The sequence below is a fragment of the Rhinocladiella mackenziei genome, assembly GCF_000835555.1.
Source record: "Rhinocladiella mackenziei CBS 650.93 unplaced genomic scaffold supercont1.4, whole genome shotgun sequence".
NCBI classification, from domain to species: Eukaryota; Fungi; Ascomycota; class Eurotiomycetes; order Chaetothyriales; family Herpotrichiellaceae; genus Rhinocladiella; species Rhinocladiella mackenziei.
Genome location: NW_013550601.1, coordinates 210,701 through 236,155, shown reverse-complemented (window position 1 = coordinate 236,155; position 25,455 = coordinate 210,701). Strand labels below are relative to the sequence as shown.

Sequence of the window (25,455 nt, the reverse complement as noted above, 5' to 3'; positions counted from 1 at the left end):
TGAGTTTAACGATGTGTCCTCCAATTCCGGGGCATAAACCAAATTGTTCAGCCGCTGAGTATGCTGGTTCGTTGAGCTCGATGAATGAGAGTCGTAACAGTCATGTGAGGTGCTCACCGACGCTGCTTATGCCGCACAATTACTAGCTTATCTCTGCCCATAGTATGGCGCTTTCTGAACATCTGTATCATTGCAAGACTCGTTGGCATATCCCTGCTGGTGCGAACTGTGAAGTTCTGTTGATTCTGGTCGGACCAGTACCCCGAGGATCCTATCGGGACTGTCGAATATTGTTCGAGTTCGATTATCTCCCGATATTGTACGAGTGACTCACATTCTGTTCTTGGTTCGGGATATCGTAGTATTCTGTGGAACTTGAAAGTGGCGGTACAACATTTCATTCAGAGCCGCGCCTCTAAGCATAGTCCTGCCGAATGAAGGACATGGCTTTGCCGTATTCAATTCCCCTCGTCCAACTCGTTATTCGAGAGATCCCAGCCAGGTTCCAGGTTCGCGCCTGGTGAAGAAGAGATGAGCAGGGATATGGGATCTGATGGTCATCATTTTTGTCGCCGTATCTAGAGTTGCGACGGAGGTCACTTTCGATGACGGAACGATGTGGCCAAGCACGGGCACTGGTTGCTCCGCCGCAATCCTTGGCGCCGCACTTTTCGCAAAATCCATCCAGCCTTGAACTTTTATGAATATCCCGATTATTGTCGACACCCATTCATCTCACGCCAAACCGCAGCGATGACGAAAATGAATGCCGGTGAGCATACCTGTGGTAACATCGGATAGAAGAATTAAATTGACTGGTTCCCCAGGACTGGCCTCGTCGAGGCGCAAGTCTCGCAAGTTGCACTTTGGCGCTCCTTCAAGCATCCGACGAACAATCATGAGTGCTCCCCTGAGCAAGGAATTGAGAGAAAAGCACAATGTACGAAGAAACTCCCCCAGCCCCATCTACATGGTGACCACAGCGGCGGGTGAGATTTGAGATTGCTGAACCTAACGCGACCTCCGCCACTCCAGGTTCGCAGCATTCCCATCCGGAAAGATGACGAAGTTACCATCGTCCGAGGCTCCAACAAGGGCCGTGAAGGCAAAGTCACGTCCGTCTACCGATTGAAATACCTGATTCACATTGAGCGAGTTTCCCGCGAAAAGTCCAACGGCCAATCCGTACCCATTGGCATTCATCCCAGCAAAGTTGTCATCACCAGACTCAAGCTTGACAAGGATCGAGAAAAGATCTTGGAGAGGATCGGAAAGGGTCGGGAAGCTGTCAAGTCTTAGGGGATCAGCTGAGCAGTGGTGAGCAAAGAGAAGAAAACGGAACCAAAAAACATTTGGCAATGGTGAGGATTGAGCATTTTCAAAATGGTTTCAAGGAATGAACGGGAGGTGCACAACTACCAACATGATTGATAGAGCGGCGTCCTACATACCCGACGTGGCATCTCAATCTTGTCTCAAATGAAAGCAAAATCGAACTTCAGAAGAATTGTTCTCGCGGAAAGACCCTTGAAAGCGTTTCACCGAAACAACCCACCACGTGACTCACGAATGTCTTTTACTCCTGGGTTTGTTGCCAGTATTATCTCCTTGCCTACCCATTCTTCTCGTGGTTGTACAAGGTATACGGCTGGCGCATATTGAATTGCCTCATGATTCAGAAGGGCTTGCTTCCTTCGGGAACAGTTCTCAAGCATGGCTCGCCGGCAGACTGTCTTCAAGGACACGATCCAATGAGTCGCAGGATTTGATGGCGAGATACATATGCACGATGTTGCCCCCGATGTGATATTTGAGGCTTTATGAACACTGACACCTACAACACTTCGCTCAAGCTTTATGCTCCTATCATTCACTGCCTCCACCTGCAGCTCCAGAGGCCCTTTTCCAATCTCCCGCTCAGAACTGTTTTTCGGCAACTCCACCCGTAGCGTTCATCGTCCCGCGATCACTCTGCCATGCCTGGTTCGCGATATCAATGCCTGTAACCCTGGAGATGTACCTTTGAAGACCCTCGTCGCCCTCCTTGTGCTCTGCGTGTCCTTTATGAATCTTTTGCAGACTGTCTCGCATGAGGAACTCGTAGTAACCGGTAGCAAGCAGAGTAGCAGGTACGTTGACCAAAATTGAGATCCAAGAATACGAGCTCGAGAACGTAAAGGCCTCCTTGCCGAAGAAGATGGCTGCCACAATACGCGTGCCCAAGTCCCTCGCCAAGTTGGTGGAGATCGTATTTCCGGCAAAACCCCAGACCATGACAGCGTAAGCAATACCGATGACAAATGGTGCGGTTGGCGGGCTAACGAAGGGATTTGCCGGGTCCAAGCAAGCCCAGATCACAATGCCGATGTAGCTGTCAACAAAAAATTCCTGGAAGAAAAGGTATCCCTGATTTGTCTGGTCTGGGTTGGGGAAGGAACAAAGGATACTGGCAACTCCACCATTGTAAACTGCAGTGCCATGTTCCCTAATATCGATTGCCTTGGCGGCTCGGATTTCGGGCCAGTAGCATGCCATAAGCATCAAGCCAGCCATGAAGGCGCCAAAGATTTGGGCAAAGACGTAGTGAGGTACTTTCTTCCAGGGGAATCCCTCCCAGATGGCGAAACAGAGTGTTATGGCTGGATTGAAGTGCCCGCCGGACGTGGGAGCACAAGTGATGATCGCGAACGCGATGCCAATGGCAAACGCCCAACCGATTTGGAAGAGGGAGCCAAAAACGTCAATTCCAATCTGTCCAGCGACTGGGTTGGTCGTGGCCAGAGTGAATGAAGCAACGGAGGCGATTCCGGGAAAGACGTAGAAGAACACGCCAGTGGCTTCAGCCATCATCTCACGGAGAATTCGCGGACGTTTTTGCTCAAAGTTGAGCTTTCGCTGGGAAACAGGTTTAGGCGGGACAACATGTCGAGAGATGTGGCGTTGGAGCACGTCTGACATACCGAGTTCAATGTCGTTCGTGTGCTGCCGCGCCATGTCCGAGTGACCTTTTCGTTCAGCCATGATGCCGTTTTCTTCTATTTCCTGTAGATCATTCGAGTTGGGAAAGTATTGGGAAGATCAGGGAGGTTCAGGTGATCTGGGGCATAGGGGAATCTTGGAGGGAAAATGGTTGAAAAAATAATCACAAAATCCTGGGGCGAGAGACATACATGTACCTCGCGGGATATGTCTCTCGTTTCGGTGGGCCCATGTTAATGGAACCCAACTTGATTGCTAAGGAGTATTCCGGACGCACCGCATGAGCATAAAACTGGAGTTATCGTCCCTTCGGCTATAACCAAAAGCCGCGACTGGATGGGAGGGGCTTTGTACGGGGCCAATATGCATTGACGGCACGCCCATGCAAGGGAGTGATGTGTCGTCGTAGCTGTTGACAAGTGTTGAGCAGGAGTTTCGGCCGCCATCATGAAACAAAAGGATATCCGGCACATCAGGCGTGGCATTGCTTGACCTCCTGACAAGCTTTGATCGAACGCCACACATTGAAGATCAGCGAATAAGAGGATTCTTCGAACAATCTCTTTACAATGACAAAGAATGCGAGGGGATGGTCCAACAAAGCGGCCAAATCCCCCACTTTTGGCGAGAAGAGGAAGGTAGGATCAATTTGGTGGAGGCCGGGCGAAGCCAACAGGTCGAGAGCCTCGGTGATTGTACGTCACTATGTGAGTATGTGTTTCGAGATGAGTAGATGAAGAGATGCCCCATGGGCGGCGATTCGGCTATCCAGCTCTCTCCATCATACTGCATAAATGTGGAGAAAGCTTGTGTTGTACTCCCACAGCATTTGTTGGGAGAGTCGGTGACGTTGGCTTAGTGCATGCAATAGCTCTTGTGGTCGCATAAATATGCTTCTAGGGGGTTTATTACATCCGAGCTCCTGACACAGGACAGGACCTTTCATCCGGATCTGGTCCGTTCAGGCCCGTGCCATGCTTTCATGCTGCCGAAAATGTGTCGATATTTAGTTAGCTCACTGGCCTGATCGGAACCGGGACAGACAACGATGTTGCATGTTTTTCTAGAGAACCCATGAAAGACAAATTTTAGTTATTTCCATCAGGTTGAGGAATCTTGCAACGCAAGTGGCAAGGAGGACGACGCAAGACAAACAGGAATGGTCTCTGCACAATATGATGAAAAAGGTGGTTTCGTTTCAAGTGATGGCACAAGGGGGTATATTCTCATATAAACTCTCCCCTCCGGGCCTTTTTTTTTTCACCACTTTTCAATGTATGGCCGGATGTCGATCTCGTTAGTAAAGCAAGTCCTTGGTTGGGTGTGTAAATACCAATATGAGTCGGCAATCTGACGCGAAGGATCGAGGTCAGCACTCAATCCTCGTTGTTGAGAATGACTATGGGAGCAAGTTCTAGCTTACCGCTTCTGGCTTGATCTTTGCATCTGGATGATCAAACTTCCAGTCTTTGGTCCTCTCAATATCAATAACGCCATCGATAATGGCATGTGTGACATGAATGCCCTTGGGTCCGAACTCTCTTGCTAGTGATTGTGCTACCGCTCTCATGGCGAACTTTCCTGCTGCAAATGAGGCGCACAAGGCAGAGCCTTTCATGGCTGCAGTGGCAGATGTGAAGATTAGAGTGGGCGGATATTCCGGGTCCGCATTGAGTTTGTCCAGAAGCAGTGGCAGAACGGCTTGTGAGAAGTGGAAGGCTCCCCGTCTGGACAGTTGAGAAGATGACCGTCAGCATGGGAGTTTTTCAGAGGCCATGCCCGCGGGCCAGATGACAAGTACAGGTGTCTTGACATACCCATTAGTTTCCCATCCGCTTTCAAACTCCTCCTCTGTCAATTCGAGGAAGGGCTTTCGAACGAATCTGCCCCCGACGTTGTAAATGGCGGCAGCTAGTGAAGCACCACCCATCTCTTTTTTCAACTGTTCGAATGCATTCTTGACACTTTTGCCCTCTGAGCAGTCGGTGCTGATACCGATCGCCTTACCGCCGGCGGCATTGATCTCTTCGACGATGGGTTCGAAATTTGCAGGTTTTCTAGCTAGGAGGGCAACGGCATAAGTTTTCGCAAATCGACGAGCCACACAGGCGCCACTGTTACTTTTCAGTTGCCGATCGGGGTTGCGTGAGAGAAGGCAGAGCTCGGGACTTACGTGCCAGGTCCAACACCTGCAACAACAGCCCAAGCCTTTTGCGATGCCATCGTCCTAGTAGATTGGTTCAATTTCTGGGCTTTACTGCTGAGTCTGTTGTACGCAGTCTGGGAAGGCAGCGTCGTCATTCAAATGGGAGGGGGTTTTGGAGGGGGCTATTGCTCGATAGAAGATTACTGGAAGCACATCGGTTAGAAGACAAAGAATCTTCCCTAGCACATCAGAGAACGAAGCCTATAAACTCAGTCAAAGAACCTTGAGATTTGGAGTAGATTCCAAAAGCTCATTCAACCCCTCAATGATGTGCTCGCAGCTTTACAAATCGGCGATAAGTAATCTGGAGCATCAGACTTTCGAGACGCACGGCCCCAGATGTCCCCCGAATCCGATAATAGTGGCAGGGGTGACTAATCAGCCTGCGATCTCGAGAGATGGCCCATGGGCATGGAAAGAAAGGATCAATTAAAGGATCAATTCTGTTTCATTTTCTATGCTATGTCCGCCTAACGGATCGTCACACGCGCTCTCTCCCGGTGCTCTACAGTGACACTTACCAGAGAACAAAGCTGTAGCAGCACAAGTCCTGGGTTCAGAGCAATGTTGTTGCAACGAAACTCCTGAAATTTGCAAGTGGCATCAAAACCAAACGTCATCCTACTTGCTCGTCAGGAACATTATGGTAGACCATTCCATGCGTGGAATGCCGAATTCGGACTGTAGATTAAATAGGGGATCTGAGCAGAGAGGGAGTCGGCGTGACAAGACGTCGGATTAAGTCTCTAATATTTTCATTGTAAGCTTCATCGTGTATGTGATATCAACTGGCCAGGGGCAGGATAGGGGCCATTCAGGAGGCCAGCCTTGCCATCGAACTGTCCCTGCTGGTCTGAATTTCTGCTGTGAAAAGGGGACAGCAAGAACACTGTTTTGCGCTCTCCTTTCGGCCAGACTCGTTCCTGTTCCTTTTGTTTCAATGTTCCATCTTCTTGGAATACAATACCTTACCAAAACAAACCTTACAAACCCCTAGGGATCAAAACGGCGGTGAGGGTGACGTCTGCGCGGAAAGGCAACTAGGCCGCCGGAAGGGAGACTCGTACCTGCAGGAGACCGGCGATGACCAACCGCTTGTTTCGACGTCCATTCCCCCCTTTTGCCTGCAGCTTGCCAGCCTTGCCCTCGACAAATGATGAGGTAGATGGTTCGAGTCGCAGAGACGGTTTGACAAAGCAGCAGGTGTCAGGTCGGCATCGTGCATGGTTACTCGTCTTTTCGGGTTTGCAGCTCCCGTGCATGTGAAACAACAGGAGGTTGGTGCAACCAGTGTTCAACGAGCGTGGCAAAAGTTCCAAAAGGACCTTCAAAACAGGAAAATCTCATATTCCCACACCGGTTCCAGGCAACAGTGCAGCGAGGGCCAGAGGATGTCAAAGGATAAGTTACGAGATGGTCATGTATTGGATAGAAATAAACCTACACGATACACAATGTGCGAGTTCAGATTGGGCATGTGGATTTGGAGGGGGGAAGCGAATTGAAGTCCAGGGGGCGTTTGTTTCGGCCTTTGCCCAGTGGGGCCCTCCTAACTACTTGCCCGTCAAAGCCATTCCCCCGCGAAGCCTTGTGGCAACGTTGAGCCAGACTTGCGCCCCAGACAATGGTGCCGTCGTCTGTGTGATTGGGCAATTTTATCCCTGCGAGATCGCTAACAAGCAGAGTCACCGAAGGCGGTTAAGGTGGGAGTTCCCCAGTCCAGAGGCTGAAACACATGTTCTCGCAAGCGAGGAAATGGTTTTGGCACCATGGTAGGCAACACTCCTAGCATAATATTTTGACATGCCAACGTTTACCAAAGTTCTCTTGTAGCCGACACAGGGGACGATGTGACCAGACGCCCTGATCTGCGGCGCGAAGGGGACGAATCAAGCGAAAGAACAAGTCTCTTTTCAAGCCTCTCGCAGCCTGTTTCCATGTAGAGCACCCAGTCCCTTATTGGACGCCTTACCATCCTCTGAGCACTTATCGGTTATCGATTGAAGAGTTTCCGTCTGCTTCGCGAAGAGGAGGGTGCATGTGAACAGTGAATGGGACGACTTTATTGACATGTGCACGCGGCAGCTGGTTATCACACCCACCACCACGAAAGCAGAACCATGGGGAGTTCATGCAGGTCGATGAAATCGCTCAAGCGCGGGTACACAGAACGAGTCCAACGCCTATTCGTCCCCGCGTCCCAGCAAGTCGCGGCGGCTGGCCACAGCAATGGACCCACGTCGCTTTTGCATCCCCCTCTGGTCAGTATGGTCTCGCTTCCTACCTCGTCCGTTCTTTTTTACAGTGATATTTGAAAAGTCACGCGGGAAAACGTTACGGATGAAGCGGGTTCACATACCCTCGGCAATTCACTCGATGCCACACATACTACGGAGTAAGATGCTTGTCCGCTGTTTTGCTCTCGTCCAATCCTTGCCGTTCCATGCGCTCCGAACAAACGGATGGAACGCAATGAGCAGCTTTCCCTCGGTCCCACCACACTCAGGTATTATCCTATCACTTTACAAGGCGCAAGGTGTGGTAAGCGAACACGACAATCAAGTACAAAGTATGCAGCACGGCTCCGATCTCCAATCACGACGAGAACACTGCCTCTCTTTCTTGCAGCCGCTGACGATACACCTGCATGACCGAAGAACTTGGAACTTCCAAAAAAACTTCGCAGGTGAGCGAGAACTCGGGCTTCCCAACTAACGGCGTTACTGGTTAGTACTTCCACCGCTATCCGCCACGCTACACGGGTTCTCCACGACGCAGGCTAGTAGATTATTCAACCAAACGATTGTGACGTCTGGTTTCTTCCTTATCCATGAGCTCACTAAGCGCCCAATATCGCATCGCCCGTTCCCTTCGCTACGAAGACCTGAGTTTGATGCTGTTCCCAACTTTACACAGGAGAATTACTCGGGACTCAAGGTAGGTTACCCCAACACTCCTCTCTCCTTGTGTTCCACTCACTTTACCTGAACCTGGACATACCTTGCTGGCAAGCTGGACAAAATTTTAGCCCTTCCCATACATGGCTTCACCCCACAAAATCACAGAAACGTGCAAGGACATGCCCCTGCTCTTCGTAAGCTCTAACCTGTTTGCTGACTTGGACACCAACCCACATCGGCGGTCAAGAAAGGCAGGTGTTATTGGCGCGTAGTCGTCGTATCCAGTTACGACTCGGCCCGTTGGAAGTGATCGTGATGCTTGATGCTGTGTGAGTGCCTGGGTCGACGCACGAAGCATTTAGTACTCCTGGCATCCGGCAAGGAATCAAAGGGAGATCGTCCTCCAGCGCTTAAACATCTTGACTGCCTAACAACCACAGCAGTTGAGAAAAGCCAGCCAGCCAGTCAGGCGAGAATCGTCAGTTCCAACGTGTGAGCGACAGAGCAATGTGACTCAGCGTGCATCAATGAGTCTCTGTTGATTCAGGTCCGGAGCAGTCAGGTTTCGCATTTCGCATTCACTACGTATTGATAGTGGACTGGTTCGATCTACATTACGGCGGGGCCATGGACGTCGATATTTTACGAGGGATCACTCATATACGCGAGACCAAACCGAGAGAGAGGAGCCGGGACTAGGTACGGGAGTTATTGACACATCGAGCGAAAAGATTTGTTAAAAGCAAATATTGTATTAGTACAAACCCTATATTCCCTAACCTACCTACCGATCCGCATAAAAGCAAGTTACTATCTAGAGGCTCAGGATCTATGTGATGTCTTCAAGGTCCCGTGGTCCAGTCCTGAAGTAGTCCAAAGTCCCATGACCAAAGAATTAAAAGATTTTCAAGCACGTCCAACTCCCCAAAACTCCTAGCAAGTCCTGGCGGACATTACTTTCTTTCTGAAAATCAAAACCGCAAGCCTGTAATTCCAGATCTGATACTCTGTTCAAACCGATGATCAACAACAATAGACAATAGCAATATAAGCATACAAGACAAGTCAAGATCAATAGTAGGATCTTGATTTGGGGGGTATCTCTTGCGAAACAAAAAGTTGACTCCGAAGTGGCAAAAGAAAGCGAAACCCAAAAGACTAGACTGCCGTATCCGTAGAGTAGTACAAGATCATCTGTCATGTCGTCCTTCATGGCTTCATGATTATTTCTTTTATTGGCTCTCCTTGGCCCTTTTTTTCTTTTTTTTCCGGTCCATGTAAGCCATTTCGCCATGCTGCGAGAAAAGGGATAAAATGATGGTATCTTTGCTTGCTGAAACGAATGACTCACACCTTCCATGCAAAGCTCAGTTGGTATGTAGTGACTCGTTCAAAACATAATGTTGTTACAGGTTGCCTGACCCTAAGCGCCAATGATGTCCCGTAAAAATGCTGAATGATAGTTCTGTAGTTGGTATCGGAGTGGCGAAGTCGATATTTGCCACCAGGAGATGACTACTCTCCTTGCCTGCTTCCTTTGACTCGAAGCCTCAACGTGACACGTCGTCTGTACCTAGGCAACAGAGGGTCGACGCAGAGTGTCCTCGCAATTGACATCGAAGCGCATATTCCAGAGTCGGATCTGGTTCATGATCCTCTCAGTCGCTTCGAGGTGACGGTCTCGTCCAAAGATGGAGTCGACAAATTCGGTGCCTGCTTTCTTGCCCATGGTTTTGGTGCCGTCGCGTTTCGCAGCCTTCAACATGTAGTGTTCACAGTCTTTGAGAAGTCCTTTGAACTTCTCCCACAATCTCTGACCACTGATGATGAAGTCCTCAACGGTTTCTTGCTTTTCCAAATTCTTGATGCGACCGACACATTCCTCGGCTCTCTTCATCTTACCCGCAAGCTTAATAAGTAGGAGCCACAGTTCACCAGCCATGTCGGCCATGGGAGTGGAGGCGCCATGATGAAAGACTGTCCAATCGTAGATCCATTTTCCCAGTGAGTTGGCATCGAAGACACTGCCCAGGAGAATGATAGGCAGCTCTGTAGGATCCCAGTGCTTGATGGAATACCCTGCGGGAATACCTTCTCGGATGGCGTCTGCCTCGGTTGCCTGCGGCGTAGGCTTAGGCTGACTGGATTTGGACTTTGGCGACGGTTTGGTGGTGGTCGAAGAACGTCGTGCCCTCGATCGCTTTGGCTGCTCATCTATGATTTGTCCCTGCCCGTAGTAAAAGTAGGTGTCAGTGCTTGGCTTCCTTGTGTGCTTGGACTTTGATTTTGGCTCTCGTAAGATGTATGTTGCCTGCACTCCTGCATATTCAGCTTCACCGTCGTAAACATAGATGGGCTGATTCTGCTTGCGCGATGATGAACGGGTATGATATCTTGAGCTAGGAAATGTGTTGTAGCTCTCATGCTTGCGGGATTTGCCCGTCGCCTCACTCACATAGACTTCATCCCGCGGTACAGCGTATTGGACGTTGGCTTCATAGAATGGTGGGGGAGAGCCAGCAGGGGAATACCAGCCTCCGACTCTGGGTGACGGATTGTAGCTGGCTTTTCGAGCGTGTCTTTTTGGTGTCGTCTCGTATTGGGGAGCGTAGTGGACATACTCGCCGCTACTGTATGGCGAGCCCCCATAGTATTTCGCGTAATGCGGCGGTGGTACGGAGTAGTGATAACTCATATCGACTGCTGTTTGCTGATTTCAAGTCTCTCTGATCTGTTCTGGTATTGGGCTTCACTCCTCACTCCTGCCCCTGTCCACAACGGTTTTCCCCCCGATCGGGATCTATGTCTGTCTGGTCTGGTTCGGAATTTTGTCGAGAGAAAAGGTAGGTCCGGGAAATTTTGGACTGGCTGAATATCATAGCGTGGTTGACCTGGAAAGGTGGCTAGGTTGGGGGTTATGAAATTGAGTCTGGAGACTCAATTTGACAAATATATTGTGTAAGCTTCGTTTGTTGTAGTCTTGCGACGACGCGAATGAGTCAGTCTGAGTAGGAAATTGGAGGGGAGAAGGAGAAAAAAAAAAAAAAAGGATGGCTGGGTAAAGGTGCGTCGAAGGTATATGTTTTTTGGGGGAAGTGGCCAGGCCAAGAATCGATCGGACTAAGGAGCGCGGAGCACGCTTCCCGGCGTGAGTCGATTTGAACCGGATGAATCGACGGGTCGTAGGAATGGGGTCTGAGGGGGCTGTCCGTTGAGGCCCGCTGTTCACGCGTTTGAATGCGGCTGAACCTTGGACGAATTGGTGCTAGGGGAAGACTGGAAGCTGGTAGAAAGGTTTGGTACCAACTGGAACCAACTGGAGCCAACTGGCGAAATGGCCAATGAGCAATCTCGTAGGATTGGAGAGGAGTTGAGTGTTGAAAGGGAAATTGATGGTTGTGAAGGGGAAATCAGGGGCAATTAAAGAGGTTTCCTGGTGAGTGCCCCCGACAAAGAGGTTAAAGTGGGTGGACTCTCTTGGTTTGAAATGGTAAAAGTGGATGCAGCGGATAACTTTGGGAAGACTTTCAAGGCTGGTCCATGCCTGCGCGATGCCGCCAGTGTGGACAAGGGATTGCGTTCGACGTTCGTGTGTGGGTGTGAACTTTGAACGATGGATGAGTCAAGGCTCAAGGTTCGAGGGTGTGTGGATTTTTTAGCTTTGCGCTTTGACCGGCCCCTGGCGAGAGAGAGGGTAGGCCCAAGAGGAGAAGGTTGCGGTTGGCGGGTTCGGGAGGGTCGAGGAGGGTGCTGGTTTCTGTATGGTACGTTACTGTAAATACGAAGAGGCAAAAGAGGAGAGAGGATGGGTGGCCGAAGTACTGGTAATGAAGAGGTGTGATTGACGGCAGCCTACGCTTTTGACTTTGTCGAAATTTGCCGCTGAATAAACAGAACGAAGTCGATGGAAGTACCAGCGACGATAGTGGCACCAGAAGGAAATTCGCCGCAGTCAAATGGTAGGAGAGAGTGACGGAGAACACGCAGAGGTAAAATGCCCCTCCGACAGAGCCAAATCGATGACCTCCGGCTTACCTGATCCTTTACGTTTGTGCTCTCGCAATAGTGACGAAGCCGGTTAATGGGGCATGCCGGAGCCACAATCCTCGTGCTATGTCCCACGGAAGTTGAACATGAGGGGTTTCATAATGGCTGCCGCCGTATCGTTCTAGAAGATCTAGTGAGCCCTTTCGGGGACTGATTCCCCTCCAAGCCTCCTGCGAGGACCCCCGATTCCCAAAAATCTTTGAGAGATGTCCAGCCTAGGAGAGTCCCGGCTACTTGAAAGTGCAAGTCACCGTCAGCTTACTTCCCCCATCGTCATCGTCCTCACAGTCGCTTACCAACCCACATGACACCTTTTTTTGGTGTTGATCGGACAGCTACCAGAAATGACGAATCCTCAGCTCTGAGCCCTTGCGTACTCCCTTCGTCCCTCCGATGAGGATTCCATTCGAAGCGGCCACGCACGGTCCCTCATAAATAGCGACAATCTGCCAATCGTCAGTATCGCACATCCTCTCCGCCATATCGGCCCTTTCGGGAATACCAATCGAGCTGCATTTTTCCCAATGTTGAGTCAATTCGTGGCTGTGTGGAAATGGTCCATGCTAATGACGTATGAATACTTTTGTCGCGAATATGGATTGCAAACTGAGCAGAGATACCGTTACAAGACTCAAAAGAATGTCTTGGAGGCACCAGACGCATCGCAATGGATCAGGCCAAATTCATATCTGGTTGCCCGTTAGGACGGTTCTGGTGTCTCATCCTTTGCCAAATGCAATTGTCCGCCTCCTTCACGCGCAGTCCATGGCATTTGCGCTCGACCTCATTGGCAACTCGTCCCATCCAATCATGCTTCCTATCGGACATACTTCCTACCGGACATGATTCTCTCCCTTCACCAGCTGAATTCTCCAGCGATCAGATCCAATCAAACTTAGGAGCATGCATGATGAAGCCTCATAAGCTCGTTGACCAGCTGCTATCATCTACGCAGCCTTTTCAGCAGTATGTCACCAACGACGCTTTCCTATTTCTTCTATCGCGTTGCAGGGCCCATGCAAGAGGTCGAGATCGACTTTCTAGGGCGATGTGCGCGGTCGAGATCACTTGCGCGTGATACCAGTCAACTGGTGTAGACATGTCAAAATATGACACAGACAACATGTTCCCCGTCTGGGTCTTCCTCCACCATTGCAGCTGACATTCTGTAGTTGGGATGAAAATGGTCACGTTCCAATGCAGCTGACCATCCAATATTGCAGACAGATCACCAATTGACAGGTCCCGTGGTGAGGCCGGCTCGCTCTCGGCCATTTCCGGCAACGCGCATAAAAACGGGCCCAACAGCTCGAGTCTCGAGTTCTCTATATTGTCAGTTATTTTTGTGCCGCACGTCTCTTGTCCCCAAATTGGTTTCCAAGCGCCCTCTGCAGGCTCCCTCGGTCTCCTTGAAGCCATCCACAGTATTGTATCTAACAGTTCTCAATTTTACCTTACCTTGCAGAGATTCTGTCGCTGACCGGCTCCTTCAAATGGGCCCGCCTCCTTAGGCAGCTGGTTATGAAGAGGCCAGCGAGTGAGGGAGTGCCAGCTCATCCCAGCTCTGCAGCAGCCTTGGCGAGGCTTGGGCACCAAAGCCCCTCCCCGTCCTACAGTGCTCTTCTGAAGCACCATTTCGCATCATTGGGAATATTCCTATTGATCAGTTTCTTTTGGGAATGAGGCAAACTCGCATGGCCCATGGCGCGGTGCATTAATATGCGACTTCGCCCCGATCCGCTAGTGTCAAGCCCTTTTGGGCACAAAGCGTCACTTTGACCGTTTGTCGAGCAAATTATTACTGTTTGTCGACACGAGAACCCACTGGCACTGGCGATACCGGTAGGGATTTGAGTGATCGAAGATTCGAAATGGAACTATGTTCTAGCTCCCAAGGCAGATTTAGCTTGCAATGTCCTCTATTAAAGATGGGTAGGGACTCTTGTCGGGTTGATTCCATGTGCTTGCTGGCAAAGAGCTTGGATTGATTGCCTTGTGGATCTTTCACAGCCTGGTCTCTGATTCCATTTTGAGTCATCCGGCACGTGCAGAAACAGGGTTATTGAGCGGTGAAGATTGAATTCGTTCCCTCACAATTTATTGGGAAAATTTGGTGTCATTCACCAGCAAAAGCGTCAATTCCACTTTTGGAGTTTCAAAGCCCACGGCGATGACGCGTTTGGCATCTCAATTATCTGTTCGCTCAGAGCCTGGTTGTTGATTGTCAGGTCAACAAACAAACAATGAATTGACATGCATCAATCGAGCCGGCCGTTGACAGGGGGCAAGTACAACTACACATTGCAGATGTGAAAATTCAATGTGAGAATATGTTTGCTCTGGGCTCCGGGCTAAGTGGGATTTCGACGGCAGCCAGAACCTTGCGAGAAATGGAATTGCAAATTGGACCAACCCCGGCAAAGTAATTTTAACCCCGCTTTCGCCATGTTTGGGAAGAATGGAAGAAAGGGCTCAGGCCTCGAGGCTGTGAGGCTCCAAGCCAGTGTTTAATTTGTTCAATTTGTTTCGAAATTTGATCAAAATTCGAAGGCGGCCGCAAAAAACATAGCCGTAGCAACCATGGAATTCTTGTCCACAGTCCCTTCGCTTTCGGCTGATGAGATACAGGAACCCAAGCACCAACGTCGATTGCTACTCTTAAATCTCCAGCGTGTTATTTCGTCGAAGGATCGGGAGATGTTCTCTCTCGCGCGGCAGTATGGATTTGTTGTCTCAGCAAATGTAGCTTAGACAAGTGGGAACGCGGTGCAGTTTTTGCACAGCGTTCCGTATACCGCGCGGCCGCAGCTTCGGATAAAATGCAACAGGGATGATCTACCGATAGCTGCAGGAGGGGGGGAATGTGTGTGAAACCAAAAAACATCCTCGGTATGTCCCATCCCGGAGTTTGTCCTGACCTGCAAGATACTTAGTACACGGGTGTTCCTTTTTGGTTCCACACAATACCATCTACAGTTTTGATAAAGGATAGAGTCGGGAATGAATGGTGTGGGAGTGCCGAACATACCACAGAAGGCTTCAGTATAGACACCGTGAAACGAGCTGGGTAGCACCCCTTGGATCCCACCAATGATGTCCTATTTTGTTTCCTTCCCTAAAACGGGCTGTCCAGAGTGGTTCTTTTTCGAGAGATAAGAGGGTGACAGCGAAAGAGGACTCGGTCGGCCAGTCCCGGCCAATGAGGGCGATCGAGACTCCAAGACTTCTTGGGAGTAAAAGGCAAAGTGTGTGCCACATTTGTGCACCCACGAAATACAACTATGTGCTGATGTCACCGAGAGGGCGACCTTGGGGGAATTTGCGTGTACCGCACGACCCATTATCAGCAACAAAAAGTTACTAACATATGGTACAGTACCTATCTCTTTGGACTCGGGGCTCAGGGGGATATGCTCACACAATTGAACTCTGGCAAAAATGTTACCATGCCTCGAGCTAAATAAAGCTGCTCTTAAGAAGCTTCCCCCTGCCGAAGCCAAAACTCTACCCAGCAGCCCCCGATTGGCCTCCAGGTGGCCCGTTCCGCCACTCGCGCAATGCTTCTTGAAATCCTTCCCCATGTTCTTGTCGATAGTCATCCATCCATTCTCCATTCTCTATCTTCTGGGCTTGCGCTCCGCCTCCCTCCTCCCTCGTCCATCGGTACTCAATGCAACCACGCTCCTCGATGACTCTGAACCAAATTCGACCTTCCCTTTTCTCGTCTCACTTCTGAACACACCAGCTTACCGATATGAAGATCTCGTGTCCTTCATCAACTTTCCAATCAAATTGACGCCGTCATTCCTGCAAATGACGTCTATTTTCCTCCACCTTCCGCGCTACCGTCCTGCAAGCTGTCAGTTTATACTTCTGCACTGCGACAGTGATGTCTATGCCTCAGATTGATGCTCAAAGGGGGACTGCGCAGACACAAGCAGACGTCAATGCCCCTCGCAAAAGGAGGAAACGCGCACCCGCTGCTGGCGCCACCAACGATTGCTTTACATGTACCACTCGTCAGCTCAAATGCGACCGACGCAGACCCTATTGCTCGCAATGCCTGGACGATGGGAAAGATTGTGCTGGCTACAAGACACAATTGACCTGGGGCAACGGAGTAGCAAGTAGAGGAAAGTTGCGTGGCCTGTCGCTGCCCATTGCAGGCACTCAGAAAGTTGCCACACCCAGTTCACCATCGAAACCGAAGAGAAAGCCTTCGCAATCATCCCAATCATCGCAATCGCCCCACTCCTTACTACAGGGAAATCATAATGCCATTCCAGACTCAAGGAATGTGCCAGCACATTTAGTCCCCAGTCCCAATTCGTCCAACACTGGGAATGTCGGCCCACAGTTCGATCAACCCCAGATTTCTTTCCCTCTTCCCCCCCATTATACTACGGGCGCAGCGTGGGCACCGGCTACAGCCACTACCTTGCCCGCAACCGCGGGCGTCGAGTCGGAGCCAACAGAGCCGTCATACTCGACAATTTCCTCCATCTCGTTGACCTCCCCCCTCGAGAGCTATCCATCTGGTAATAGACTCAATCCGAATATTGGGTATGGCGGCAGCGATCGAGTGTCGCCCATGTCTCATTCCACTTCCTCACCAGAATCTGCATATTTCGGACGAGTTATGAGCCACGGCTCCACGGGAGTTCCCAGTGCCCTACCAGAGTATCCCGTTTCGCCTCAATTTCGTTCGCCACATGACAACGCCATACCTGATCACGGGAATTTCTCCTTCTGCCAAGCCCTGGGCGAATCCTACGTTCGCCATGATCCGTATGCGCAGTCTTATCTATCACATCATCTTGATCCGTCATTTGAGCATGGGACTGAGCAGGCAGTCGATGACGACGTAGAGGAGGTTCGTCGTGCTGAATGTGGCGAGGATGATGGATGCGCGGTCGTTGAAACTGACTCTGCTGTCGCCTTTCCACAGGTGTCCCTCCATTACAATGTGCGCCTCTCTCCACTCGCTGGTGTGGGCGCCATCGGAGCAACCCCGAGGATGCAATACCTCATAAGCTATTATACCGAGGTCATCTCCCCTGTTATAGTTGCCTTTGATGGTCCCTCGAATCCGTACAGGACAGAGATTCTTCGATTAGCCGCTAGGAGCGAGACGCTGCAACATGCAATATCTGCTTTGTCTGCAAGCAATTTGAGGCAACGGAGAGAAACCGGTGCTCTCTCCACGGGTAAGACTGATCCGGCGAGGCGATCGTCTATGGCGCACCTGGCCCTGACCAACGAATCATGGCATAATATTGGTTTGCTATGCCCCCAAGAACAGGCACGAGAAGAATCGCGGCACAAGGGAATTGCCATCCAGTCCTTGAACAGACAGCTTGCCAATCCTGTCTTACGAATGGACGATTCCACCTTGGCCACTCTCCTAATTCTGTGTTTATTTCATATTTGCGATTCGGGGGTTGCGAGGTTTCAGACTCAATTTGCTGGGGTGAAGAAACTCCTTAGCCTTCGCAAAAGTGACCCTGCTTCAGAAACGAAGGCGACTAAGTGGTTCACTCGGATGTTTACCTGGTTTGATGCGATGACCGCCACAGTGAACGATCGAGAGGGACAGCTTCAGGGATATCACCTAGACGTGTCTGCTTTGTCGGATGAGGAATGGGCATTGGAAAATCTTGCCGGCTGTGATGGACAACTATTCAAGACGATTGCCAGACTGGGCCGGTTAAATGTGTTAAGCCAGGGGAAGCCCGTGAAAGAGAATCCAACAATCGTTTCCAGACCATTACCGCAAATGCCCGCCGCACTGAATCTCGACTACAACAGTTTCGACGGGAATGGATGGATGCGCATTGTTGAGGATGAAAACCTATTCTCAAGCAAGACCACGGATCCGGATGTAAAAACACAGTTCTGGCGGGAATGGCGGGAAATCCGGCACGCATTACAAACATGGCAACTGAACACTACCCTTTTCGATTCTTCGAGCCCGGAAGCTCCATATCTTACGCTTGAACAGAGAATCGACCTTGCCAATATATCCGAGTCATTTCGATACTCGGCGTTGCTCTATACCGAGCGTCTAGCGAACCCGACCGTCCCAAGTACAGACCCATGTATTCGATCTTGGGTGCAGAAGTGTTTGATGTACATCAAAGCAGTTAAATCGGATGTATATCTTCTCTGGCCCCTTTTCATCGCTGGCAGCGAATGCGTGGATGAAATGGACCGGGAAGTCATCCGTGTACGTTGTTTGGACATTCAGAAAGACAGTGGATTTCTCAACAATAAGAGCTGTCTAGAACTGTTGGAAAAGGTGTGGTTGAGAAATGATGAGAAAAAGAGGGGTTCAGCTAGGCCCGGCCCGGGCTCACAAGTGGATCTGGAGAAAGAGAGTGGTTTCAGATTCACGACGATTATGAAATCGGAAAAGAACGATGGTGAATATATAGTGGTGTGAAAGGTGCTTCAGAAATGCGAGCAATCCAAGTTGCTTGCTCATTCGGAAAACGATTGCGGAACCGGAGTGGCGACCACGACCCTTGATGATGGCAGAGATCAAAACGATTCAATGTGGGCTAGAAGCTCGTTGGCGAAAAGTCTAGCTTTGCATGAAGCGTGATCGACCGATGACCTCTGGTGTAGCCGTACCACTTCATGGAGAGAAGTGAAATATCACATCATTAGTATGTGGTTGCAATTATGATTGCAACTAGCAAAGCATGTATTTGACGCAAGATATGCAGTGCATGACGAATAATGCAGGATCTCTTATCTGTCCAGTAAGGGAACGTTCCCATGATTTCCCAAGTGACTGGTAGGACCAAATCGTAAAATTAACGAGCAACGGACTTGAAAATACAAAATCCCATCTCAACTCTTCCGTTTTCCTGTGCTAATACCATTCATTAACCCATGAGCTGTCTTGAATACAGCGTCAGCTAGAGAACGTAACTTGACGGTCAGTTCAACCGCTACTGGCGACCTCCCGTCAGGCCCAACTAGCCTTTATTCTGCGGGGGCTCAACGAGATGGAATCAAGGCTGAGAACGAAGGAAGTATTTGACAAGATCAAGCAAGATCAAATTGGATGTGGCCTAAATATTTTGAAGATCGGCGAGGAAAATAACGCATGATGGTTGTTCTAGATCTCTGCAATTGAGCTTAGCATGACAATAGCCGCAGAGTCCTAACACGGGAGTCCTTAGTCTTGGTTCAAGGTCTCCTCAGCTTGACGGAAGAATGGCAATCCTGACTACCTCGTCTTGAGGCGCGGTAAGAAGGATCCGCAGAGCATGATTTCTTACCGAAGCTGCTTCCGGTCCATTGATTGCCGCCGATTGAGCTAGATGAAACGTGCTTGCAATTTTTGAGAGTCCGTCTACGATGGAGAGGTAGTTTAATCTTACTAAATCTGTTAAGACGAATCGGAACGAAGACGGTGGCGGGGGATTCATTGGTATATGGTAGATGGCATGCTGAAAGGGAAGTTATCTGAACGAGGCTGAGGGTGTCGCGTTCTAATTGGTCCGTCGATTCCGATGAATCTTGCAACCCCCGATGCGCAAAAACATCGGAGTTGACCTCGCAAGCACGGTTGTTCTTCTCGAAATCATAATTGTCTTCCTTCACCTTTACAAAAATGACTTCTACCTCCAATCCTAATTCGGGAACATCAACGCCCCGGGCCTTCACAAACCAAAGCGCGTCCGCAGAAGAACTCCTCAAGTCGCAGACAGTCGGCCTTGTCAATCTTGCCGATTTTCGCAAACGCCGCGCCGATGTGCTTGAGCAAAAGGAAAAGGAGGCGCGTGAGAGCTCTGCTGGAGCCCGCACGTCCGATGTAGAAGACAGTGACGGGTGAGACCTTCGACCTAGCACGGGCATTCTGCAGGACTAACTTGCCAAGTGTAGAGCGGTAACTCGACGACCCGATCAACCACCTAAAAAGAAAAAGAAGACACCCAAAGGGTTCCTATCCTTCGGCGGGGATGAAGGGCAAGATGAAAGTGTCATCTCTACCTCTGCTGCTAGAAGCAGAAGGTCTTCCGCCGAACCATCACCCGAGCCTTCTGGCATGAGTCGAAAATTGACACCGAATCCGAACTCCACATTACCGGCTCCCAAAGCCATGACGAAGGCGGCATTGGCTGCAGATGCTCTTGCTAGAGACAAGCTAAGAAAAGAATTTCTGGAGATTCAAGAGGCGGTCAAGGAGACTGAAGTTACGATACCTTTTGTATTCTACGACGGTGCAAATATCCCTGGGGGTACCGTTCGGGTCAAGAAAGGAGATCATATATGGCTATTTCTTGATCGATGTCGCAAAGTCGGCGCGGAGCTAGGTGTTTCGGGCTCTGGCTCGGCGGGGGGTACTTCCTTCAAGAGCAGAGAGGACAGCAAGAAGCGGTGGGCTAGGGTGGGCGTGGATGATTTAATGTGTGTAAGAAGCGAAGTTATCATACCACATGTAAGTTGACGGATCTCCCTTTTCAATTCAAAGCTAACCATCACCAGCACTATGAGTTTTACTACTTTATTGCAAACAAAATCCCCGATCCGAAAAGGGATGGACGGCTTTTGTTTGAGTATTCTGGCACTGCTCCCCAAAAGCAGGATGGCGAGGAGGGTCGTTTGCTGCGAGTACCAGGAAAACAGGACTTAGAAGGCCACAATGACGATCCCACTTTGACCAAGGTGGTGGATAGGCGGTGGTACGAGAAGAACAAGCATATCTATCCTGCTAGTGTATGGAAAGAATTCAAGGCCGGGAAAGAATTTGAGGAGATGACAAAGGGACGGAGGGATGCACAAGGCAATGCCTTTTTCTTTGGATAAGGCGCACTTTTTGTGTACAGTCGTAAAGACACCCTGCATATTTCTTTGAATTAGCGCTAATGACGGTAGTGGCTTACGCTTGCCCCAATAAAGTATTAGCCAGCTCGACTACGGTCACGAATCATCAACGACCGTGTTTCATCATGGTATTGCAGATACGGTATAATGTTTTCGGTCGTATATAACGTAAGTCATCGATAAAACTAATAAGTTAGCGCATCATGTCAGTCGTCGTCATCCAATATGCCTTAGTTTTTCCAGAATATCGTTCCTCGCTTTGGCTAATTCCCCTTGCTCGTCTAGAAAGCTCTTTGCCCCAGTCAAGATATCTCCTACTAGACTTCGTAAGACAAGATCTTCAATCTGCACGGCGTCTTCTTGCGGCACATCGAGCCACTCAACATCGCGTTCTACGCACCACTTCTGGAATGCAGGCAAACATTTCAGATCAAATACGGCATGCCTCCCGTTGACCAAAATGCTCGACGAGTCTTGTGCGATCGGTGCAGGCCTTTTTTTCCACCACAAGCGCTGCCAGCTTCTCTTCTTCGGAATGGGAGACGAGGTCTGATCCAGCTGATGACACACCTCCTCGAGCACGTTACTCGGCCCGTACATGGCTCCTGCGCCTTCTCTTTCGATTGTGTTCTTGCCGCACAGAATGCCCAGCATGAGTGTCGTGCCGTAAATGACATTGTCTTCGGTCCGAGAAATCTTGGTCACCACGACCTGGCGCGCGTCCCATACCCTCGTTGACGCTTTGATAGGAGAATGCAGAATCAGTGCCAGCTCCGTACCATCTGGATCGGGCTCAAAAGGCTGCGGCAAGACCACAAAGAACGGAAACTCAGACTGTACCGTGCTGCGTCCCTTAATATCACGCAGCCAGAATAGCTGCAGTCCCTTGCTCACCTTCCCCCACAGTTTCTCTGTGTGAGGCCCATACTGCTGCAGTCGCCGGTCGCGAATCTGCTGATAGTGGTGGGTCAGCATATAAGCCCCGGCATCATCTCCAACCAGGCTGAGAGCCTTAGCCCACGTCTCTGCACCGTCAAATTTCCATGGTCCGTCCGCAAATTGGAAGTACAGAGACTTTGCGAAGATGCCCTCCTGGTAACACCATAGCCTCCGTCCCCACGTGGAAAGGAAGATACGCAGGACAATCTCTGCCTTGGACATGTTGCCGTGTTCCACGCACATGAGAGAGGCGTCGAGAACAAGGACTTTGTCTGCATCTTTGTACGTCTGACCCATCAGCTCCAGCGCGATGATCTTGGACTCGCGAGGAGACACGGGACATGCAAGGGTGTCGATCCAAAAGCATGTGTCTCTTCCGCGATACGGGTATAGATCTTGAACGAATCTGCTGAGCTTTCGCAACTGGCAGCGCGGGAGACTGTTGCTGCTGGATCCCAAACCATCAGCCCATACATGAGAGATCGCAACATATGACGTCAATATGTTGAACTCCCTAAACTCGACAGTGTGTGGCTCGCCGTCTTCGTCCACAGAAGGGACTACTAACGGGATCTGGTGGTTCTTCAGTATCGCTTCAAGCTGTGATCCCTCAGCGAACACGAATTCACACTGGCAGTCCGGATCGACATGTTTGGTCCGATAGTCATCCAAATAACCTCGCAGCAGATTGCAGTGGTCCGGCTTGCACTCACCATGGACCGAACCACCGCGAAAACTGCCCATATTGCTGATGAACCACAAGCTGATGAGGTTGAACCAGCCGAGTCGTTCCATGTCCGCCGGACACCACCCGTCCCTTAGCATCCCTTCGCTCAACCATCGCGTCACTTCATTCGCCGCGAGACTGGACTCGTGCTTCCAACCACCAAACTGGCTGGCGCTGAGCCTCGTAGTCTTGTTCACAGCCCCCACCAGCGTCTCGCCCAGGACACCGATAGACAGCAGAATCCGTGGATCAACCGTGCTCGACTGGCTGACGTAGAGATAGACCTCGTGGGCCTTTTCCAGGCAATATTCCCAAAAGTGCTCCGTACCGTATCTTTCCTCTGGCGAGAAATCGTCCTTGAACTCGACAGCCCAACCCTCGATCAACTCGGGCAACTTCTGCGTCGTGAGGACTTTCTCGCCTTTACTGTTTACACGTACAAAATCCAAGGTTCGAACCCTCTCACCCCCCAAAATCACCCTGAGCAGCCCGAAAAACAACCACGTCTGCAAGAACGCAGCGTTCTTCTCAACATCGTGCAGTCTCTTGCAACTGCACAGATGGACATAGCATGTCCCCTCGGGCTCGTCGTCGGCACAGCGGTAATTCGCGTCCCAGGCTTTCCGACAGCGGAGTTCTTGGTCACCCCAGCCTTTGGATCCTGGGTAGTAAGAGAAGGCGAAGAAGCCACGTTGAGAATTGTCGTACTCTTCCGTACAGATGTAGGGGACCTCGATCCTCTCGCGGGTGCAGTCCGAGGGCAGGTTGAGGTGGTCCATCCCTCCTCAATCTCGAGGGTTAAGCTGGGTCGAAGCTGCAAGGATGAGACATCACGGCACAGCATACATCAAGACATTTCTGAACGGTCGAAGCTGAGGTCTCTCACAGCCCGAGGGATGTTGATAGTTCAGCCGCAATGTCATCGACTTGGCTTGCATGATCCAGAAGTGAGGTCTCGACTCTGTCTCCAGGTCATCCGAGACACCAAAATACGAGCCGGCAAGACTTTGATTCTTCATGGTCCAATGAGCTGTACACCACAGCCCATATGAGCAAGACAAAACGTTCTAACATATTGCTTCGATGACCAACTCCTTGGAATATCACGCATGTGGTATTCACTTCGGTGTGTGGCAGATTCGATACTGTAGATGCAGGAGAATGCTAACAGACTCAATCAGCCTTGTCGAACATTTGCCCTCTGGCACGATCAACTACTTAAAACCGCGGAGTCAGTCAGGTTCGACTACCGCCAATCGAACACCAGCGCGCACCGGAAGGTTCACTCTGTAGCTCGTAGGTATTGATCGAGCGATATCGTGCGCATTCCTCATCTTTGGGCAGCAGCCCTTTTTCAGTGCCTTCGTTTCAAGGCATGACATAGACATGCCTATCAAAGCTGCGATCGCAGGAGGGGTGTCTAATGAAACCCACGGAAGGCATGTACTTCAATACCAGAAGATATTAAGATTCGCTTGGGGATGGAGATGAGGATGAGCATACGTCGGTAGATGAACGTGATGGTTGCTCCTTCTCCCCAAGCATTGGTCATGACTTCAAAATCCCGTTGTCCGGAGTTCGATGAAGGTGAAAGCTCTAGCATACATCATTTCGCACATCTCTTCGGTGGATTGTATCTCGGATGTCCAATTCTTCTATCTCATCTCTGGATCGATTCAAGGTGTGCCCGCATTGCTGAACCTGTCAACCAGACTTTCCCTTTCCGTTTTCCTCCTAGGCTGTTCTCTGATCTGAGACTGTGAAAGAGCCATGTCACTGGACACGAAACGACGGATTTGCGCATTCCAGTGCTCGCGTCTCGTTCTCTTCGGCTCCACGCAATGATGGCCTGCTTGACGACTCCTCAGTCATCATCGTGCTTGTCAGGTCTATTGTCTAGCCATGAGAGCCCGTGAATTATATCGGACGTCGGTAATATTAGTCTGAGCACCGTCTTCGCTAATATCGCTCTGATATGCGCAAACAGTTGTGGCACACCTTCAACATTCTTAGGGTAGGTCAAGAACGTGTGTATGATTAGCCGAAAAGAGCCTGTCTGTGTCTGTATCGTCGACATCTGGGAATGACTCCCCAGGCCGGTTGCACGGTTGACGCTATTCCCTGGGAACCGTAAATGGCAACAAAATACGCTCCTAAATGATAAGAACACCCTCTTCTGCATCTCCTGCTCGAGAAACACCGACCTTGCTGCAGCTCATCGCGATCAACGCCAGTGTCCTCCTTGCAGAACCGACATACGAACCCCTCCGATGAATACAAAACGAGCGTTCCTAGTGGTCTGGATCCAGCAACCACTATTGAGTGTCCCGGAAGGGCGCTGGCGTTCTGGACTTCCAAACCGCACAAAAAAGCAAAGGAAATAGAACTTTTAGAGCGATGATCTTCTCACAAATGCACAGCGCTTGTCAGCAATATATTGCCAAAAACCTTACGGAGAGGTATAGCGACCCGAGCAATACAATGGACAAAATCATTCATGAAGCCAACAGTCGAATCCTAGCATCGGAGAACAAGGTTGCAGGTACTGATGGCCCTTAAACGCCGTACACTCTTGGACTGGCTTGATGGAGATATCTCTGACGAGCATAAACCACTGGAGCAAAAATAGTCCGAAGTCATTGACTGTTATCGTGAAAGAAGTAAAAAGTATGCTCAGACTCAACAATTGTCCGATATTTTCAAGAAGAAAAGCGTGGACAAGCAAGACGAAGACGTCACTTCCGAGAATGTCACGCAGATGCCTTAATCCATGAATACTTCCTTGACCTCGGCCCGAGACGCTGGCATTTCAGGCACAG

General features: G+C 50.2%; 7 protein-coding genes across 7 annotated transcripts; 3 read left to right on the top strand and 4 right to left on the bottom strand.

The window, feature by feature from the left end:
- Positions 1-762: 762 nt before the first annotated feature.
- Positions 763-1,299, top strand: Z518_05223 (ribosomal protein L24; the record flags this gene model as incomplete). Its single annotated transcript, XM_013416037.1, has 3 exons — positions 763-772; positions 828-940; positions 1,036-1,299. 3 exons carry the CDS (start codon positions 763-765, stop codon positions 1,297-1,299), a joined length of 387 nt encoding a protein of 128 aa, XP_013271491.1.
- A 618-nt stretch (positions 1,300-1,917) lies between these two features.
- Z518_05222 (uncharacterized protein) lies at positions 1,918-3,021 on the bottom strand (the record flags this gene model as incomplete). Its single annotated transcript, XM_013416036.1, has 1 exon — positions 1,918-3,021. The coding sequence occupies one exon, from the start codon at positions 3,019-3,021 to the stop codon at positions 1,918-1,920; it is 1,104 nt and encodes a 367-aa protein (XP_013271490.1).
- Positions 3,022-4,239: 1,218 nt separating this feature from the next.
- Positions 4,240-5,202, bottom strand: Z518_05221 (uncharacterized protein; the record flags this gene model as incomplete). The annotated part of the gene is made up of 4 exons (XM_013416035.1): positions 4,240-4,329; positions 4,403-4,706; positions 4,797-5,093; positions 5,153-5,202. The coding sequence occupies 4 exons, from the start codon at positions 5,200-5,202 to the stop codon at positions 4,240-4,242; spliced, it is 741 nt and encodes a 246-aa protein (XP_013271489.1).
- Positions 5,203-9,658: 4,456 nt separating this feature from the next.
- Positions 9,659-10,780, bottom strand: Z518_05220 (uncharacterized protein; the record flags this gene model as incomplete). The annotated part of the gene is made up of 1 exon (XM_013416034.1): positions 9,659-10,780. One exon carries the CDS (start codon positions 10,778-10,780, stop codon positions 9,659-9,661), a length of 1,122 nt encoding a protein of 373 aa, XP_013271488.1.
- Positions 10,781-16,021: 5,241 nt separating this feature from the next.
- Positions 16,022-18,574, top strand: Z518_05219 (uncharacterized protein; the record flags this gene model as incomplete). Its single annotated transcript, XM_013416033.1, has 1 exon — positions 16,022-18,574. One exon carries the CDS (start codon positions 16,022-16,024, stop codon positions 18,572-18,574), a length of 2,553 nt encoding a protein of 850 aa, XP_013271487.1.
- Positions 18,575-19,756: 1,182 nt separating this feature from the next.
- On the top strand, positions 19,757-20,952 carry Z518_05218 (uncharacterized protein; the record flags this gene model as incomplete). The annotated part of the gene is made up of 3 exons (XM_013416032.1): positions 19,757-19,974; positions 20,029-20,584; positions 20,632-20,952. 3 exons carry the CDS (start codon positions 19,757-19,759, stop codon positions 20,950-20,952), a joined length of 1,095 nt encoding a protein of 364 aa, XP_013271486.1.
- Positions 20,953-21,186: 234 nt separating this feature from the next.
- Z518_05217 (uncharacterized protein) lies at positions 21,187-23,415 on the bottom strand (the record flags this gene model as incomplete). The annotated part of the gene is made up of 1 exon (XM_013416031.1): positions 21,187-23,415. One exon carries the CDS (start codon positions 23,413-23,415, stop codon positions 21,187-21,189), a length of 2,229 nt encoding a protein of 742 aa, XP_013271485.1.
- Between the last annotated feature and the right edge of the window lie 2,040 nt (positions 23,416-25,455).